The sequence below is a fragment of the Arabidopsis lyrata genome, assembly GCF_000004255.2.
Source record: "Arabidopsis lyrata subsp. lyrata unplaced genomic scaffold ARALYscaffold_7, whole genome shotgun sequence".
NCBI classification, from domain to species: Eukaryota; Viridiplantae; Streptophyta; class Magnoliopsida; order Brassicales; family Brassicaceae; genus Arabidopsis; species Arabidopsis lyrata.
Window position 1 is genome coordinate 22146320 of NW_003302549.1, and position 19899 is coordinate 22166218.

The following is a 19899-nucleotide window of genomic DNA, read 5'->3' on the forward strand; positions in this document are numbered from 1 at the left end:
GAAATCCTATACATGGATTTTAACTCCTTCATTATCTTCTTTTTATTCCATTTCCAGGTTGATTTCAAAGAGATTCAAATGGAGTCCATCAAGGCTCAAACTCCAGTTGAGTGGAGAAGAGAAGCTGACATGTTGTTGAAATCCTATACATGGATTTTAACTCCTTCATTATCTTCTTTTTATTCCACTTCCAGGTTGATTTCAAAGAGATTCCAGCTCTCTTTAAACACTTGGAGTTTGCAAGGATGTATCTTACTATTTCTTTCTCTTCGCTTGTTCCTCTATATTCTTTCCACTCAAAGATCTCGAGTTTCGTTGACAAGCATAGAGGTACATCATTCGGTTGCTTGAACGAGAGTGGAAAAGCCTCGGACACACACCTCTGTGAAGCAACAACAAGGAATATAGTTAACATGTTTGCTTTGAAGTTTAATTTATTAGTGCCATGCGCTACGAACCTGCAGGTTGATGAAAACAGCTTTCAGTTTAGGAGAATGTTGAAGCAAAGCAACAAATGGTTCAAACCAATCGAACTCAACAACAAGTATTTTACACTCTATAAGGCGGGAGAAGTTTATGGTTTGACAACACGCAACCTACAATGAAGGAAAATGTGATCACAACAATTGAAAAAAAGAAAAAGAAAGAAGAAGTGGTGTTGAAAGAGCTTTGATTACCGTTTCATTGATCAACATTAACTCGAGATGCATGACTGAAGAAAGAGATCTCATAAACTTGTCATCAGGATAAAAAGTTACGTAGACAAATGCATTATCAAGGCAAGGCTTGCTCTCAATCGAGCAAGAGTTTCTCGATATATCTACGATGAATAAATTCTTTAGAATCGCTGAATTTATGATCAAAGATCCTGCTTTTGATTTCTCATTGGTATATACTAAGGTCTCTAGAGATGGCACTTGTACTCTAAACTTTATTAAATTGTCTTGGTCATGTCGCTCAACATACAACTGTTTGAGAATAGGACAACCCGATAAGAGCCTAACAAGAGAATCATCATCTTTGTATACAACAAAGCAAAGTTGCATACGTTTAAGGGATGGCAAGCATACCGGAGAAGCAACATCTACAAAAACCTTATTGGAAAGACGGAGATACACAAGCGTATTGCATATATAAAGGTTTTTGGGCAAGCTAGTAGGCTTTGCGGACCACATGAGATCAAACTCTAGTTCAGAAACCCCGCGATCAACTGCATTTGAAATCCACTTTACTACATCAACATCAACAGGACAATGTGGACCGAGCTCTATAATCAATCTTTCTAATATAGGTGCCTCGTGGAGTTGCAATGACTCGTTAAGAAACTGCCAAATAGACTCACTTTCACCAAAAAGATAGTCAAGAAAACGGTATAGAAATCTGTTGTGAGTGCCTGCTTTGATGATATCTTTGTACTCGAGTCGTGGCATCATCGTCCAAACAGATAACCATCGTTTAGACAAAATCATAGTAGCTACCGCATCTTTTGTTGGAACCAATAACAAAATCCGCACGAGCAGATCGTCTGGCAATGAACTGATCCTATCTTCACCTCCACAGGTTATGGCTCTCTTCATAATATATTGTCGTCCCAAGCATATCGAGCCGACCAACCTCTTCATTTTTTTTCTTTTCTTATGTACGTAAGAAAGTTCTGATGATTCTCCTTCTTCGTTTTTATTCTGTTTACATTTTTCTTTTTAATATATCATAAAAATATGTTTGATTAATGTTATGTTTCCATTTTTTTTTTCCATTTGTTTTCTTACCAATTTTATTGCTTCCAATTTTTGCAACTTTACTTTACATCTCTAAAAAATGTAAATCAATCAAACAAAGTAAAAAAAAATACATATATAAACCTTTACATATTCTCTAAATTAATATTTTTAAATTTACATATTTTCAGTTTAAAAAATTCAAAACTCTTCGCTGCGAGGATTTCGATTTAATATATGATTTATCCAATTTTTACAAATTTGACGGTAACGAACACATGTTATAGTGCATATTAGTTTTGACTTTGCAAGATTGATATGCATGATTTGGAGATGATGGATTTAGTTGCAGAAAATGGCGACTTTGAAATTTTTTATTTGCAGAAAACCCTAATTTATATAATACTTAAAAATGATTAAAACCCTAAAATGAATCATGGAGCTCAATTTCCAAAATAACAAGAAAAACAATAAAATAATATAATGAATAATGATTAATGATTCATGGAATTTAACTCTCTTTTTTGTCAAATGAATTTTAGCTCTTTTAATAACTTCTTTTTATTGCAGGTTGATTTCAAGGATATCCCAGCTTTCTTTAAACACTTGAACTAAATTTAAGTTTGTTTCAATTCACTATATAGACTTTGACACCTTGTATCCGTTCCAAATTTCTTTCATTTTCTTAAAAAAGATTTCAAATTCTAATACTACTAATATTTTAACTTATCAATGACAGTATGACCTGTTAAGTTCCTTGATTGTTTAGTTGTTAGTTTGTTTAATCTTTTTGCAAGCCTCATCTTGAATTGTTCCTGGTCTAATTGAAAACAGTTGTTTTACCTTTTTTTTTTGTATAAGGTTAAATTTTATACCAGTTCGTTTTATTTTTCTCCCAAATCTCTTCTATTTTTTACTTTCTGGTTTGTTTTTTGTATATGGGATTACGACCCGTTCTTTTGAGGTGCGCATAATCATCGAATAGAACCAAATTTTATTTTGACGCGATCGGTAACAATACTTTGTAGAGAATCAATTAAACCAAAGCTGAATTTAGTGCAGCTGAAATGAATAAACCTAAATTTAAAGTATACTAATATTAATATAATTTCGTACTCAAACATGCCTTGGATTGTTCAATCATGAGATCTTTGGACATTGCCGATGGTACTCTATGACGTTCCAAAATCAAAGAAGTAGAACTTTTCGCCGACTGATAATCCAAGATTATAACTCGACCATCTCCTAATTCTAGCCTCAAATCTTGGTGCAACATTTCTCTATGAGTTCACACAAATGCTTTAGATTCTCCACCTTCACTTTGTTGACGCTGTTCACCTGTTTCCATCACAAAACATATACATACTTTTGCACCAAAATAGACTCATTTTCGTAAAATTCATAACTAATGATTCTTTGTTAATAATTACCTTCAAATTCTTGAACATGTAGTATTCCACATTGATCACATCAGCTAATACCTACAATAAGAAACAAAAATTCTAACGTTGATACTAAAAAACGACGAAGAAATCAACTTATCCCAATTCCTTTCTAACTACTTACTTAGAGAAGTAATCATTTTCTCGATAAGAATTAAAATAGATGGCTCATTTCACCAATCTTTTTGGGAATATTTATATATAATATATGTATTTAATATTAGAAAAGAAAAGGTACAAACCTCAGAAATAATGACAATTTGTTCAACGTTGGAACCTTTAATGTGTTGTTTACTGACCAATCCCAGGATTTATTTGCTAAAAGTGTTCCAAAAATGTATATATAGATGACTTACTGGCTTTAGAGTAATATTGAACTCATGCATTTTTCCATCTCTTAAAATTTTAAGTAAGATTGTTTCACCAAATTGCTTCATAGAAACCAAATCATCCAACCTTATCCTTTCTCTATTTGGTAAAATAACTGCAACAAATTTACATAAACTCGGCAATAACATCAACACATATGGAGATAAATAAGTAAATATATATAAATGTGTATTACCTGTACCATCATTTTCTATAGCAACGCCATCGATTGCAAGAATAACGTCATATTTTTTAAGAATATTGAGAGCATCCGAATGTTGATTAATATTGTATATAAGAATCCCTGTCATTTCAGAATTCATCTTAAAATGACTACGAAAATGTGCATCCATAGGTTGGTATGATAGATTCAGCGAGCAGAAACCAACGTATCGACCGGATTTTTCAACAATGGTTATAAAATGTTTAACCACTGGAGCTGGGATTAAGTACCTGTTTTGGTGATAACCACGAAAAGTTTTCAGTTAAACATTACACTATAATCACTAGAAAAAGAAAAAAAATCATCCAAAACTTACCCTATGTTATTAGAATGTCTAAGAGTTTGAAATGCTACACCAACAACTTTGTTTCCTATGCAAACCGGACCACCACTATTTCCAGAGTTAATTGCTGCATCTGTTTGTAGTACCGGTAGATTAGTGGCACCTTGAACATAATCTTTTGACTCGATTCTAGACACAACACCTTTTGTAACGGAGATACTCTCACCACCTGCGATTGAATTTTTTGTTAAGAATGTAAATATTCATTAAAAACATCATAGCCTCATAGGAAACTTAAGCTTTAATTAGTTCTCAAATTACCTTTTGGATAGCCAATAACATTTACTGATTGTTGCAAAAAGGGCATGTCTCCAAGCTCCAAAGGATTCATATCTTCCCAAAACTCTTTGCTTTCGATCACCAAAATAGCCAAATCACAGTCATGCCCGATAGCTTTAACTTCTGCTTTGTACTTCTTTGGTGAGCCATGCTTTATGACTAGCACCAATATGTGATTATCCACCACATGAGCGTTTGTAATAATCATCTTACCCGGAATCACAAACCCTAATTAATCAAAACTCCGAAAGATATATACGTCAAAGTAATTAACATACCAATATGTGACTATATATAGCTACTACATGCACATGCTAATATATATACCTGAGCCTATGGATATTTTTTGTGGCTTAGTTTGCCAAGGATAACAAATGTTAGGCTTGCTAGAAAAATTGTAGATCTTCACCACCGAATTCAACACCGACTCATTAGCCACCGAGTCAATAGTTTTCTCAGCCGCAACGGAAGGAGGAAGAAAGTGAAATAAAGAAGCAAAATCGCTTAAAACTCCGGTGAAAATTCTGTTGGTTCGTAGTAATCGGACTAAATTGATCCGGCCACGAATTGACCAGAACGACATTATGAAAAAATTGTCGAGATATTATTAATTCTTTAGGCATTCTTATAGAGAGAGATATATATTTTTGTTTCCATTCCTATATATACTTTCCCTTGCATTAAATTTACTTACCATGCATTATTATGATTTAATTACGCTTCTCAATAAGGGAACTTCCTTCTTAGTTTTTTTTTTTTTTTTTTTTTTTTATTTTTTTTTTATTTTTTTTTTACGTCTAGATTTATTATTTATTGCAAATGATGAGAACTGTTATATATATAAACGATTCTACAACGGACTATTCCGTTCCGACCCTTATTAGATCCACGACAGACGACACTTCCTTCTCCATGCTCTTGACGGACACCTTCAATGATCCACGACCTGACGACACTTCTCTCTCTGCGTAGAATCCTGGCGAACGGCTATAATTGTACTTTGTTGTAGATCTCCTGCACACTTGCCTCACTTAATCTGCAAATTTATTAATAAATCGGAATATCTGGGACTCGAACCCCAGACCTCTTGGTGTAGAAGCATTAATTAACCCTTGATCAAACAATGGGCCAAGGGGGCTTCCACTAGTTTATACTATTAAATTTTAATGAAATATTTGATATTCAAAATCGGTTTATTGTAATTCGGTAGAAAATTTATCTACCGTGAAATTCGAATTCCATGTTGATGAATTTCGGGTTGCTTCGAATATGTGTGTTTCTATCCCTAATCTCTAGCTCATCTACAAGGTCTTTTGATGCATATAACTTCTCTAATGGTTCATTCAATAGAATCATTTAGATAAGTTAAGATGTCTTTTGTTCTCTCATTTCATCATCTCCTTTAACACAAAGGTTACAGCTTTAACTCACAAACATGAACTTATCTCAATCTACCCTCTGAAACTACAAGAAAGAATATCTATGACCTCGAGTTTTTTCTGATTGGTCGTGCCATGCATACTGAATTCTTCGATAATTACAAGAGACTGGTGTAATCATGGATACCGGCGTTGTTTTTTTTCACTGGCGATGACCTTCTGGTAAAGCTACCACTTTGTGGAAAGGTACTGTTCTTTGAGGCAATGCTCCATTTTCCTCATCGTCGTCGAATTCAAGCAAGTACCTAATCAGAAAAACAGTCCTGTTATATGATATATAGATGAACAATAGCCCATTTCCAAGAGGATAGTCAAGTATTTAGACTACATAATTCAGGACAAAGAAAACAGATAAAGGTTGAAGAACTTACTCGTCAGACTTCCTCTGATGTTGGAGGAATCGGCATGTCCATGGTCAATAGCTCGAGGTTAGTGTTTATTTCAGACAGTAAGACAGTTTTTAAGCAAATGGTTGTGACAAAAAACTAACCTTTCGTGGGGTGCTTACTACAGTTGCTTTGTAGAGTGCTGTTGTCCCGGGATATACAGCTAAGACGTATTTACCCGTTGAAAACTCTTGGGTGTTCGAAGGATCGTTTCGTTTGGGAAATGGTAAAATGCATGACATTGGCAACTTATAGGTCCTACAGATTCCAAAAGAATAAATCTCAGTATACTTCCCAACGCTAATTCACAACTCAAAGTTTTACCTCTGACCGCTTCCTTCTTCATCATCTCCTGGTTCTTCATCAAGTACTTCAACTCTGTGATAAAAAAAGTTTAAACATATTTAGACTCATAAATGAAGCCTTTGCACTTAACAACAACAACTTTTTTTGTGTGTGTTAGCAACAAATTCGGTTTCAGCTACTAAACTACCGGAGCGAATCGACCTTTCTCAGAACTGTTTCTTAGCAAACAATCAGTTTCAGCGTCCATGCCATATCTCATGGATGAAAGCATTTTCAAAACAGACAAAGAACTTAAAGGCCATAATCTATTGAGCTTCAGATATGCAGATATTCATACAAAGAGCATATCATCAAGCCATTGGCAAATGACAACTAATCTATACAGAAGAAAGGTTCAAAAGCTTACTCTTTTGTTTCTCTATCGAAGTGAATTACTTTAACCACAAACCATTCATCCTTATCAGCACTCTCTGCAGTAACTCTTGCAGCAACCTGCATAAATCAGACATTGTGAGCATGGAACTGATCGAAATAACGAAAGCAGGTGCATTATAAGATTACCTGTTCACCCTTCAGACTTGCATATGCTTCGATTTGATTTCTCATGGAAGGAGAAAGTCTTATTACATCTGAATCAACTTTCATCCTCTTCCTCTTCTGATCATTGCCTTCTGCCACTTATGTGATTATCATTACAAGCAGCACATAAGTGATAAGTCTTGCCGGAGAATAACATTACAGTTCAATGAAAGTAACTTGTGTGTACCTCCTAATTTTCTTCTTTGCTGCCCTGTTGGTCCATATGGAAGCAGCAAATCCAATTGAGTAAGCAAAATGTTCGATACGCTGCGCGTTAAACACAAAGCCAAAAGATCATTAGTCCATAATCCATTCAAAGTCTCTAACTTTTTCATTCACCATTGTAACAAGTATAAAGAAGAAATGGCTTACGTTACTTCATTTTCGGAGAGCTCTTTTGCTTGAATGTACAAATTCTTAAGCTTTGCCAATGAAATATCACCAGGCTTCTCAACTATCTCAGGAGCTGCATCAATACATAATCAACAAAGCTTACATGATTTTGATTACATATTTAGAAGAATCTAAATGGCATTGTATAATCACTAATCTTAGATTAATTTCTCTAATTACTTCATGATCCAAAATCCAAACTTTCACTGATAATATAACTAATAAACACACAAAAGAATTTCCCCCAAAAAACACAAATTTGTTAGAACAGAATTTAGAAATTACTAAAATTGTTGGAGAATTAAGTTAAATAGAAACACTTACAAGCTTGAAGCTTTTTATGCATCTTATTGATCTCAACCAAAACTTCTTCTTGTTCTTTCCTTAACCGATCAAGTTCCTTCGTGTTTTCCAGAATTCCGACAATGTCTGGTGACGACATTACCAAAAAATCGTTTTTACGAACAAAAACAAAATATGGTAAGAAAAAGAAAATAAATCTAAATTAGATTGTTCGAAAGAATCACACGATTCACGAAGTTTCAATCTTTGCAACTGGTAAATCCAACAAAATAAAGGTTAGATTTTTCAGTTCTCAGATTTTTCCTTAATAAAAGGATTTCAAGTTGTTTCTTCGAGTGAAAAAGGGAATGTGATTCGTAGGTCAAGAACGATACGACGTCGTTTCGGGACGAAGAGTCATTTATTGGATAAAAAGCCCATAAAGGCAAAGTGTTAAACTTTAAACCTTATATAATTTTTTTGAGTTTAACAATTTGTCATTTGTTGTATAATCCTGATGAACATATTTAAGTTTTTTTTTTGGGTATTAATTGGAAATTCAAGGAATAATTTTAGAAGATTGCACAATAAACACCTCTACATATACTACAAAGATCATGATAAATAGGTTTACCTGCATCGATGCTCCATTTTGAGGTGTGGAGAGTGTGCCAAGGCAAAGGACCCATAATTTTCCTTACTCAATAAAAGCACTAGTTTTTTTCTTTCTAAGATTTATAGAAACAGGCAGCTGAAAATATAAAACTAGGGTTTAATATAAAAAAAAAGATGATAAAGTTGATTAATAGGATTGTTGAAAATAAAAACAAGTATGGGCTTGTTTTTAAGTTTAGCATAAAGTCCAGATAAAATATAAGTCGAATATAATTTTGTATCACATTCACAAATCACAATAGATATTTTTACCTTAATATATATGACCATGATGAATGACTTTATATGATCTATGGTAAATTTTATTCCATTAATCTGCATAATTCTTAATTATGTGGACTATATCCAAAGTGTAACTATGATATTTAATTAATAGGTTTATTTTCGTTTGTGTTCATGTTTTCAGTTTGTATTTTTTTTTCCTAGTAAATCTATATGGTCATGAAATGCCTATTAATTAAGAATCATAGTTACACTTTTGATATAGTCCATAATGACATTAATGAGAAGGTAGACGTCAAACGAAAAGACAAATCAGTCACTTAAAAATTGGTTCTTCTTGGGCCTAAAATAAATTTAACAACGAGAAGGGATCATCAAAAATGTGTCAAAAGTAGAAGAAATGTGTAGAGTAGAGGAAGAAGAAGAGAAAGAAATGTTCTTTAATCTTTTTGTTTGGGGATTATTACCAAATGATTTAATGACGTCTCTTTGCGATGATGAGATTCTAAAATTTTAGCCTTTAGATACAAAGTATAGTGTTGAGTTTTTTTATTGTTCGTTTTTGTTAATTGTGTCCAGCTAAAATGTAATTTGTTGCCAATAAAAGTATGTAATTTGCATTTCTTCTCTTTTTGAGTTTTTTAGACCGGTTATAAAATTGGTCTTGAAAACTTTGTTTTTGATTACTTAAGGATCTTGAGTTGGTTATATAGCTTATCAACTTCAATTCCCTTCAAGATTAGAATTTTCAAAAACCAAACAAAAATGAGCTGAAGAATGTGTTTCAAAAAATAGTGTCAAAGATGGGAAATGGATAAGATACAATTTCTTGAACAATATTGTAGTAAAAATTGTTAAAGTACTTAAACTGCTTGAGTTAGCAACAAGGTCGTTGTAGTATAGTGGTAAGTATTCCCGCCTGTCACGCGGGTGACCCGGGTTCGATCCCCGGCAACGGCGATTTTTTCTCTTTTTTTTTTTGGAATTTTAAGCTAAAACATTTTTAACTTCCGGTTCTTAGAATAATTCAGAATCGTCAACCAAAGGAAACTTCTTTACATTATTAACTCATAACAATAACTCTAGCCATTGTCATTCAAATTATTCATTACATTTTCAAACCACTTTCTCTCATTTTTCACTTTGTAACAAAATAAATCAAATATTAGCAGCAGAAGAAGAAGAAGAAGCTTCCTCTAACTTCTTTCTGCGGCGAGTTTGCATCCGTAGGAATCTGATCTTTGTCTCTAACAGCCATCAATGAGCAAGTTCCCGGCGATTCTGGTGGCAATACTGTGTTTTCCGACGAGAATACACGTTTAATGGACGGAGGAACAAGCTCAGTTGCTGAGATTGTGGAGAGACAACGTAGAAGCATTTGAATTATCTCTGTGAAGTTTGGTCGATCATTTGGATCCTCTTTCCAGCAAGATGTTACGATCATTGCTAAATCCTTGGGTAAATCGTCTGCGCTTGGCCTCACGTTCTAACAGGAAATATTAAAGCAGACAACTATCAGAAAAACTTTGGTATTTCGGTTGGAAATCAAGAATCAAACGGTTTGAAAATCAAGAAACAAAATGGTTCGGATCAAGAACTGTTGAAAATCAAGACTCAAAACGGTTGAAAAGCAAATGATTGAATTAAAAACCAAGAACCAAATGGTTGTAAATCAAGTACCAAAATTTGGAATCAAGAATCAAACGGTTGACAATCAAGAACTAAAAGGTAGAAATGATTCTAGTACTGTTGAAAATCAAGAATTAAACGGTTGAAATCAATAAAAAAACGTTTGAATATCAAGGTTCAAACTTTGAAATCAAGAACAAATGGTTGAAACTTGAAAATCAATAATCAAACCTTGAATGCAGCAGCGTAAGCAGCTTGGAGATTTGACATGCCTTCAAAAGGTAACTTGTTGTGGATAAGCTCCCACAAGACGATGGCGAAGCTGTATGCATCTACCTTATGGTTATAGTGTTTTTTCTCGCCATGCCTCAACGTGACCGTACTGTAAAGCTGTTTAACCATAATTTGAGATTAAACAAGTCAAAAGAAGAATGCAGAACACAGAAAATGATTTCATCTGTGTATAGTACCTCGGGAGCCATCCAACGATATGTACCAGTTTCTGCAGTCATCATCTCGGTAAGTAGAACAAGTGTTCCCGGACAAAAATAGGATTTTGCATCCCTTTGCTAATTACCTCAAAATCTTGATTTAGATTTCTTTGTGTAGACATCACATATATTGAAGTTGTGCCCTCTTAGGCCATCTACAATGGAGCAACTGATCTTAAAGTTATTATAATAATATTATATATATATATAATGATATTATATGAGGAGGTAAGAGAGAGACAGAGAGAAATGCTCAAAATCAGTTCAAGATCAGATCCAGCTCAAGATGAGATCTTGCTCAAATGCTCTACTGTTGGAGTTTTTTCTATTTTTTTATTACTCAAAATCACCCCAGCAGTTGTGCCACTGCAGATGGCCTTAGAGCCTAATGGCTTGTTTTGGGCTGGTCTCTTGAATGGTCTAATATGCCCGATGTTTATGATTCTATCAAAAGCTATAACGTATAAGGAATCAACTAATGGCTTAAGAAGTTGCCCTTGAGAGCTTAGTAGAACAAGTGTTCCCGATGTAACTAGAAGTACCCGTGGATCGAGAGGTGCTGATTTGAACAGAAGATCCTCACAAAATTTTGAGCAAACCAAGTGAAGAGAAGATAGCTACAAACGGAGATTGGAAGCTGAGATATTTTAGATCAATATGGTTCTGGGGAGTTGATCATATGTATATGAGTAGGGATTATGTCATACACAAGTGTCTTGTTCACAAAAAATGAGAGACTGATGTGTGATCTTTAAGAATAGTTAGGCTAGTGATTCACTGTTACAGATTAAGGTGTTCCAATCTTGTGTAATTCGAAGTAGTTGTGCACGGTGCACTTATTTTTTGGTTGAATGACAAATCAAAAAATACAGTTGTAGGGAAAAGGGACTCATCACACCATTCATGACCAAAAATTTGAATATCTCTAAACCAACACTATCCCAGCTAAAATAAGATTTGTTTTAAACACTTCAAAGACCAATGTGATTGATTTCCTCTTACAAAATTTCATAAACAAAGGGTTCGGATCAATATGCTAAAATGCTACAACATTGGCACTACTCTCTGTAATCTTCCATCATAAACAGTGAAGAACATAAATAGTATTCTGTGTAATCTTCCATCGTAAACTCATCATCGACGTTTGTATAAACATGCTTTCAACTCAGGCCACTTTATTATCTTCTGATTTGAATTCACCTGCTCCTATATAATTACACCATTCAAAGAAGGAAAGGATTATTGCTGATAAAGTGTAGATCTAAACTCTGGAGTCTGGACTAACCAAAACCTAATGGAAGTATACTTCACTAACCTTTTTTTTGAAATGGAATAGGATGAACATCTTATTCGAGAAGTCCTGCGCAAAGAACCAAATGAGTTTCTTTCATATAGTGGAAATATAAAAAAGATGATTATAGAGACAAAAGATTTTTACCTTTAAAACCGAAGTAAATCCAAGATCACAAACTGCTTTCACAAAGTCTTTAGGGTCTGCTCCTCCATTGTTTGGATCAAACCTGCTCTTAACTTCCGCTATAAGAAGCATACCACTGTTGAATACACCCAAGGAATTGTTATTCAGAATCATGACAAAAACCCACGAAGAAGAAGAGACTGGCAAGTAAACAAAGCTGTACCTTGGACGAAGAACTCGATGTGCCTCTTTAATATAACTAGAATAGTTTGTTCCCATTAATGAAAGACAGAAAACAGTAACATCCACCGATGAAGACTCAAGTGAAGTCTACAAAGTAAACCCCAAAAATACCTGTTAAGTCTGAAATCACGAAAGTAACATGAATGGAGTAAAGATTCGACGTACATTTGACATATCGCAGGCAATAACAGAGGGGTTCTTTGAGACAAGATCAAAGGAGAAAACTTTGTTCTTCACACTTTTAGCAATCCTTGCATCACCTGAGCCAATTTCCATACCGTTAACGCGATTTCAGCAGGTAAAACTAAAACACAGCAATACAGGAGAAGAAAATCTCACCACAGCCGAAATCAGCCACAACTAAAGAAGAGCTCTTAGACAATAGCCAATTAATAATGGAGTTAACAGGAAGCTCAGGCCAATTTGACATTTGTTGTTGATACCCTGTATGATACTGAAACAAAACAGAATCATCAAAATTTCCTAACTTAACTAAAGAATCAACATAGATTGTTGTTCTTGAGCTAATGTGTGTTTACCATATCAAACATTTCTGGATCTTCTTTAAAGTAATCTAATGCTTCTTTTCCACTGAGAGAAAACAGAGATTATTGAATCAAGCACTGAAGAAAAGTCACCAGAAAAATGAGATTAAAACTTACGAGCAAGTGTAGAGTTTCTCATTGAGCATTCTAAATTGCCCACCAGATAATCTCTCTCGAAGCTGCGATTTTTCCGGTATAAATTGATCAAAATCTCCACAAACGTCAATCAAATCGAATCAAAAGAGAGAGAGAACAAACCGCATCGAGGAAATTGGAAGATTTAGGTCGTTTCGATGAAGCTGAAGAACCTCCATGTTGCTGAACTTTGGTATCTCTCTGACTCTTTTTGTTGTTTTGGTTCTTTGGTGTCGTCTCGATAAGCTCTTCTTTAGATGGTTTAGGGTTTCTTTGTCTCTTCCTCTTCCTATTTTTGCTTGTTGTACTTTCCTCAGTCGTCATTGCTCTCGCCGTCGCCGTCGCCGTCGCCGTCGTCTTCAACACTCTCTCTGTTTAGGTTAGTTTCAGAAGTAGAAGAAGGATAAGTTTGTTATCTTTTGGGCCATAAACTTAAAAGTCCATTGGGCTTTTTTTTGGATTGACCTAATAAGCCGGTTTACTCAAAAAATTAATAAAATCTTCAAACCTGGTTTAAGTTTTTGGTAACACCTTCAGAGACAACACCAAACAGACCAAAATCGACCAAAATCTTAGAACCCGGTTTAAATTTCTTTGTCTCTTCCTATTTCTTCTGATATTCAGAGAAGTCGATTCCAATTCCTTGAAGAAGATGGCAATGGATGATAATTCAGTTTTCTTCAAGACTGATTGTGCTTCTATACTTTCACAGATTAAGGATCATGATAAGCAGATTCGTCTCAAAAGAAGGTCTCTTCTTCTTCTTCCACTTCTCTCCTTTTGGTTTATATGTGTGTGTGTGTGAATTTGGACGGTCGAATTTGGACTATAGTTGTAACTTAGTTATAGGAAACGATTGCTTTGATCTCGAATCAGCCTTATTAGGGCTTTGTGAAAGTTTCAACCTTTATTGTTTCTCCAAAAAAAAGTTTCAGACTTTTGTTTTGTCTGTGACTTTTACAACCTTGTAGGTGGCTGTTGGGTTGTGAGATGTCTGAATCCAAGGACCATACTCCGGGAAAGACTGAGTGAGTTCATTACTGAGTTTCCATTTGGTTTAGCTGATTTTATGATATGACTATGAACTCTTGTTCTTTGTTTTCTTTGTAAACCAGATTCGTCCCTGAATCTTTGCTCAGGGAAGATGATGTATGTCTCTCTTACTTACATTCTCTTTATATGAGTGTTCAGAGTTTTTTCAATGAGATCTCTTTTGTGATTCCAGGTATTCTACGAGACCATAAAGTCGCGTGTAGAAGAGGCATTTGGATTTTGCAAGAATGAACAAGTACTATGTAATGATGTTCAACAAAAGGAGTTAAAGTTCTGCAATCTCGAACTTGTTAGAAAGCTTGATTCTTTGACGAATAAAGGTCTTTATCTTATTGCAATGATACTCACAGGAGGCTCTACTTCGTTTGACAAGACTCGATGGAAAATGAAAGAGATTATCAGAGATTCTGTCAGTAGAGACTTTGGAAAGAATAAAGACGGTATTGGTAAAGAAGACATTATTAATCAGCTGCATCAAGTTCTTAGTGATCCCGCAAATTTCCGGGAAGATTGCAGGATGAATTTGGGGAGAACACCTACTCTGCATTCCCATCGTGATGCTGCAATGAAGATACTTAATGAGCTAGATGGTTTGTCGACTCAGACCCTACGTGCGATGAAAAGGAAACTTAAAGGTTCAAGAATGATACCTCAACTGAAAACAAGTAGATTTGGTCAGAGTCGAAGTGATCTGATTAACCAAGTGAGGCAAGCTAGCGAGAAGATGCTCTCAGAACTTTCTGCAGGGGGTAAACTGCAGGAGCAATTGGCTAAAGCGTTGTCAGTAGTAGATTTATCACTTAAGCTAAGTCCTGGCTACAAAACTGCTGCTGCCACAGAATTTTTTCGGTTCTCGCCAGAAACAAAGAACTTGCAGAACGAGATAGTGAAGGCAGTATGGTTACTCCGTAAGGTCAGGTTTCGTGAGCTAAAAAGATTGCATCTTTGTTTAGACCCAGAAGCTGAAGTGTCTAATGACAGCTTAAGATCAGCAGTCAGAAAAATGTTGATTGAATATCTGTTTGAGTGCAGTGATATGGACACCATTCCAAAGTCTTTAATGGAAGCTCTTTCATTGGTCAACAGGAGGACGCGGAATGTAGAGCACAAGGTATGTCCAAGGGAAGCAATTGATGAAGAGACAGAGTGTATATTAAATGTGAGTGCTCAAGTGAAGCAAATATGTTGCCAATGTACTCCAAATTATGAACTCGATCAAGACTTTGGTGATGCTTATATGGAGGAGCTAGAAGACAGTGATGATAATGATAATGATGATGGTGGGGATTGTAGATTATTTGATAATGAGAAATTTGTTAATGAAGAGAGTAGATGCCGAAACATAAAGCTTGAAGTGAAAAACTCTCAAGGCGATGCAATGGAGTCCTCTGATTCGGATCATGAAGAAAGTGGTGCTGAATGCTTGGTTTTGGACCCAACTGATTCTACACACACAACCAACCAGCATGATATCAGCTCTTCTGTCAATAAGGTAGTTGTAAGAGACCTGCCAGAGAGTATTACAAGAGTTCATCCTAGGTCTCTCTATGTCACTCCCACGTCCAATAAATCAACAGTTATCAGTGATAGACATGACATTGGTACGAGCAAAACCCGAGTCAAGGTTGAGAGGGATATTGAGATGGAAGTAGATAACCAATTTAGCTCTCGGTCATTGTTTTCTGTTGAAAACATAAAGTCTGATGATCATGGTGAGCAGAAGCCACAAAGAAGACATAAAAACCAGTACCTCGCAGTCCAAGAAATTTCTGATGAGACAAGCTTGGTTGCACATAACCTAATCGGCCGCTTGCTAGAGAAATTTGCAGACCGTCAAGGTCTAAACTTAGAAACGGATGAACGTTCATATCTTAGAGGCGAATCCAGGCTTCAAGAAGATGTAGAAGGTGAGGATAAAAGCGTTTTTAATCTTGTACAGAGTCATTCTACCTGTGTTATGAACTAATTGAGACATCCTAAGTTTGCACCTCTCACTTTACAGCTTTTTTTTTGCTGGTAAAAAAGCTATATGATCCTTGAGACATCGCCTCGTTTTCCCGAGAGCCATCTTCTTACTGAAATTACCCTTGTGTGTAGCAGTGAATGGAGAAAAGCAAGCTTCATCTCAAGCGAAGTCAGATGAGTTGATCATTGTTTCTGTTATCAAAGAGCAAATGCCTTCCCTTGAAGAGAGGTACACATTTATTTGCATTTGTTTTCGTTTTTGTTATGGAAGTTTCATGTTGCCTGGTAAGCGCGAGTATAATCTCTAATTACTGGATATCTGATTTTCACAGTGTCTTGATGAGATTAAAAGAGTTGATGGAAGTAAGTTAGCATCAGCAAAGTTATAATATTTCCTACCAAAGTGAAGTAGCAATGGAATGAAGAGAGAAACAACAAAGGATATTGAGATGAACACAACAACGAATACAATTTTGCATCACATTGTATTGATTTTTACTTGATTCTCAAACACCTGGCTTATGTAAGAAGAACTTAAAGTGATCTTATTTTTTTCTTTATATGAAAGGTGATCTTTGCCGTACACTGAACAACAAACATTGATCGTCAGCATAGTTGTCCCTGATCAAACGAAGGTTGTTGGTGCAAGGACGAGGTGGTCTTTCTTGTGCATAGTGAGTAACTGAGTCTCACGAGAATGGTTCTAGTCTTCTAGAAAGCATCATCATTCTACGATTCCACGGATCAATTGTAAACGGTAAAATAACAGACATGAATTGTGTTACAATATATCGACAAGAACCACTTTCAAACATTAGGCAAATCCAAACCAAAATAATAAACCAAATCAAAGTTTTGTTAATGCACCAAAGTGAGAGAGCTTAGGCCAATCACAAAAGTTATGGCCATTACAACAAAAACACAATGTGAGAAGATAGCAAGGCAAAAAAACGCTCACAGAAACCAGAGAGTTTATATGTTTCTTTCTTTAATTGTAGAATCACAGACAAAAACATAATTCTTCGGTTCTGTTTTGTGGTGGAATCAATGGATGTATTCATTTTCTATTGTCTCGTGGCAATCTCCAAGAAGAAACTTCTATTGGTAAGTAAGTAAGGTTAGGTTCTTACCGTGACCTCTTGAAAAAGGTGCAAGCCACGGCTATAGTTGCAATGGCTCCAACCACAGCGGCTCCAATGTAAAACTCGTCTTTGTCAAGAGGCTGGAACCATATGGTACATTTTTTTCCTTCTTTCTTAATTGGCTCTGGCTTTGGGGTTTCGTCTTGGCAACACGAAACACCATTTGATCCTTGACAACATCCTCCTGTGAACCCTTTGCTCTCCTCTTTCACTACATCGTTACCGTTTGGTATCACTTTCTGTTCATGCAATTTCTCAGCTTCACCTCCAGGTAGTCCCATCTGGCCCCTGAAACAAAACTCACTTATTTAAGTCCAAGTAAACTTTATCTATCACCATAACTTATCTACATATTTATCACATAGACATATATGTAGACAAGCTAGAAAACGAGTGTGGAACCTATACCTCCAAATCCTTTGTATGATTTCTCCTTTTGCAATATGTTGGTCAAGCAATTCAGGTACATCATCAGGAGTTACATAGCCATACCTGCATTTAAACCAGCACGGTTACTCGAACAATGCCATAAACTATATCATTTTCTTATGATCCAACCATTTACTTACCAATTGCCAGTAATCTTTCCAGCTGAATCAGGACTGAAGATAATCAAATTACCAGCATACTTGTGCTGTCCAACGTGAGAACATCGTTTCAGCGTAATCTGGTCCGAGAGTCCACGAGAACCTATCTCCTGCTTGAACCTCTCTAAGATGACTGGTCCACAAACACCACATCTCTTGTCTCGACTAGCATGAGTACACACAAATACAAATGTTCCAGATATCTCTTCTTGTATCCCAGAACTCCATGGCTTCCCATTCACAAGAACATCTTCAAAAAACCCTTCCACATCCGTATCCTTAACCCCCCTATATATAGTCAACACCAACAAATATATATATATATATATATAAATCACAAAATTTAAATCTCTAGAATTTAATTTATGCAAATTTGGATCTCATAAATCTGAGCAATACATTAAGTTCTATAATCGAATTCCTAAAGTTTCTAAAAATAGCTTATACAACAATCTACACTCTAGAAATCTAACTAAGAGTCAATCATGTTCTTGTCACCTATAATTTTACAAAAACCTTCTATGAGAACATCGTCACCGACAAGTTCATTGTCATCGACAACCCATGATTGACGAGATCATCCTACATCGGTTTTCGATATCGATTTATTGAAATTCGAAACGGTTACTAACCGGTAAAAATTTGCTAAAACACTAAACTAACTAAATACTACTCAACAAGAAACACGTAGAGGCACTCACTTGTATCTGATCATATCCGGAAAGATCAACACATCACCATCAGATCCACCACCTTCACATACATTAAGCTTCGTCTACAACAACAAAAAAGACACCAAAAAATAAGTCAACACGTAATGGCTTAAGAAGAATCTTTCATCAGAAGAAAGAGATACACCGTACGTGAAAACATGTTCAACGTTTTTGTATACCTGAACAAGAAGATCAGATTTTCGATCTTTAAGCAACGTAGCGAAACGTTGAGGTAAACCTTCTTCTTCAACATGTGAGAGCCAAGCTTCAGGAGTCTTATAAAGAACAAAAACATGACGATCATAAGATGTTATAGAATTGGCGATGTTTGTGCTGTACATCTCCGGCCGTTTAAAGCCATACTCGGTGTCTTCCGACGCCGGAACAGAGTTCAGATTCTCGACTTCCGCCATTGACAAGTTAGCAAATCGAGAGAGAAAGAGAGTTTTGACTTTTGAGGAAATGGAAGTAATCAAAATTGGAGAAAGAGTGCAAAATATTCATATTTTCTTAACATTATGCAAACACGTCGTGAGGCGTCCACACGAATGTGACAAGGCGGTGACGCAAATTAAGCTCACAGTCGAGATGTCTACAAATCTACTTGACCGTGTTGTTGTCTTTTGATGACAGACAGTAGTTTTAGTTAAATCAAGCCACGTTGGTCAGCTAAATTGTATAATTATGGGAGAAATTAGACGTATTAAATTCTTGTTTATTAGAGAAGCTAAAACCATAAGGCATAAGATCAAGAATTTACGCATGTGGCTTGAATTCTTAGCTATATACATTTCCTTAACCAGGTAGTTTAACGAAGTCGTCGATTTAATTGTTTCTTTACAAAAAATGAACTTTGAGGTGTTGAATGTTAAAATCAATTTTTTTATTAAGCTACTACTTTATATCTTTTTTTTCAAGTTTTTGTTCTAAAACAGGATTCCTTCCGTCTTTGTAACAGTTCTCATAATTTGTAATAATAATAAATGCAGACGACAAAAAAAAAAAAACAGGATTCCTTCGTTTAATGTAGACATGTCAAAAGTATACTAAAAAACTATTTTTTAAGCATTTATTATTTCTAATTGAATATATAACATAATCAATTAATGAACAAACGTGAAATTTCGACTCAAATGTAATGGATTAATTCCCATCTTCAAAATGTAAACCCACGAATATGTGGTGTACCAGTTTTTTTTTTGGGTATGAAAGTTCAGTTTTATACCATTTTAAGATTTTTGACAATGATACATGAGAAAAAGAGAAAGACCAAAAGCTATACAACAAGAAATTTACAGCAAAAACGAAAGCTGAGCAAGGACA

The 19899-nt window shown here is 35.2% G+C and overlaps 6 protein-coding genes, 1 non-coding gene and 1 pseudogene across 12 annotated transcripts; 2 read left to right on the forward strand and 6 right to left on the reverse strand.

Moving 5' to 3' along the window:
• Nucleotides 1–64: 64 nt before the first annotated feature.
• On the reverse strand, nt 65–1592 carry LOC9306763 (annotated as a pseudogene).
• Nucleotides 1593–2619: 1027 nt separating this feature from the next.
• Nucleotides 2620–5062, reverse strand: LOC9306764 (putative protease Do-like 13). Its single transcript, XM_021019439.1, is given in 8 exon segments — nt 2620–2984; nt 2987–3056; nt 3149–3199; nt 3403–3644; nt 3726–3982; nt 4069–4264; nt 4357–4602; nt 4702–5062. Coding segments are annotated over 8 exon segments (1485 nt in total). The 5' UTR covers nt 4958–5062; the 3' UTR covers nt 2620–2817.
• Nucleotides 5063–5705: 643 nt separating this feature from the next.
• Nucleotides 5706–8095, reverse strand: LOC9306765. Of its 3 annotated transcripts, none has more exons than XM_021020023.1 (9): nt 7802–8095; nt 7457–7550; nt 7272–7351; nt 7067–7173; nt 6912–6997; nt 6524–6577; nt 6304–6457; nt 6185–6198; nt 5706–6058 (listed from the first exon to the last, which is right to left on the reverse strand). In XM_021020023.1, exons 1-9 carry the CDS (start codon nt 7917–7919, stop codon nt 5956–5958), a joined length of 810 nt encoding a protein of 269 aa, XP_020875682.1. In that variant the 5' UTR covers nt 7920–8095; the 3' UTR covers nt 5706–5955. The 3 variants fall into 3 exon arrangements, with proteins under 3 accessions (XP_020875682.1, XP_020875681.1, XP_020875680.1); XM_021020022.1 differs by having other exon boundaries at nt 7067–7176; XM_021020021.1 differs by having other exon boundaries at nt 7067–7182.
• A 1449-nt stretch (nt 8096–9544) lies between these two features.
• On the forward strand, nt 9545–9616 carry TRNAD-GUC. Its single transcript has one exon. It is a non-coding gene; the product is annotated as a tRNA-Asp (tRNA).
• Nucleotides 9617–9682: 66 nt separating this feature from the next.
• On the reverse strand, nt 9683–10864 carry LOC9306766 (serine/threonine-protein kinase STY17). The gene is made up of 3 exons (XM_002870649.2): nt 10756–10864; nt 10517–10675; nt 9683–10142 (listed from the first exon to the last, which is right to left on the reverse strand). Exons 1-3 carry the CDS (start codon nt 10798–10800, stop codon nt 9822–9824), a joined length of 525 nt encoding a protein of 174 aa, XP_002870695.2. The 5' UTR covers nt 10801–10864; the 3' UTR covers nt 9683–9821.
• An 816-nt stretch (nt 10865–11680) lies between these two features.
• LOC9306767 (ribosomal RNA-processing protein 8) lies at nt 11681–13536 on the reverse strand. Its single transcript, XM_021019059.1, has 9 exons — nt 13240–13536; nt 13099–13160; nt 12976–13027; nt 12776–12890; nt 12602–12696; nt 12417–12523; nt 12215–12329; nt 12092–12136; nt 11681–11982 (listed from the first exon to the last, which is right to left on the reverse strand). Exons 1-9 carry the CDS (start codon nt 13438–13440, stop codon nt 11911–11913), a joined length of 864 nt encoding a protein of 287 aa, XP_020874718.1. The 5' UTR covers nt 13441–13536; the 3' UTR covers nt 11681–11910.
• A 161-nt stretch (nt 13537–13697) lies between these two features.
• LOC9306768 lies at nt 13698–16946 on the forward strand. Of its 4 annotated transcripts, XR_002330608.1 has the most exons (7): nt 13698–13866; nt 14088–14144; nt 14232–14265; nt 14342–16076; nt 16267–16363; nt 16467–16619; nt 16703–16946. XR_002330608.1 is itself a non-coding variant. In XM_021019043.1 (6 exons), exons 1-6 carry the CDS (start codon nt 13769–13771, stop codon nt 16504–16506), a joined length of 2061 nt encoding a protein of 686 aa, XP_020874702.1. In that variant the 5' UTR covers nt 13698–13768; the 3' UTR covers nt 16507–16731. The 4 variants fall into 4 exon arrangements, 3 of the variants coding, with proteins under 3 accessions (XP_020874702.1, XP_020874704.1, XP_020874703.1); XM_021019043.1 differs by having other exon boundaries at nt 16467–16731; XM_021019044.1 differs by having other exon boundaries at nt 13699–13866; nt 16270–16363; nt 16467–16731.
• Nucleotides 16947–16948: 2 nt separating this feature from the next.
• On the reverse strand, nt 16949–19285 carry LOC9304720. Its single transcript, XM_002870651.2, has 5 exons — nt 18756–19285; nt 18565–18638; nt 17846–18151; nt 17685–17768; nt 16949–17564 (listed from the first exon to the last, which is right to left on the reverse strand). Exons 1-5 carry the CDS (start codon nt 18987–18989, stop codon nt 17261–17263), a joined length of 1002 nt encoding a protein of 333 aa, XP_002870697.1. The 5' UTR covers nt 18990–19285; the 3' UTR covers nt 16949–17260.
• Between the last annotated feature and the right edge of the window lie 614 nt (nt 19286–19899).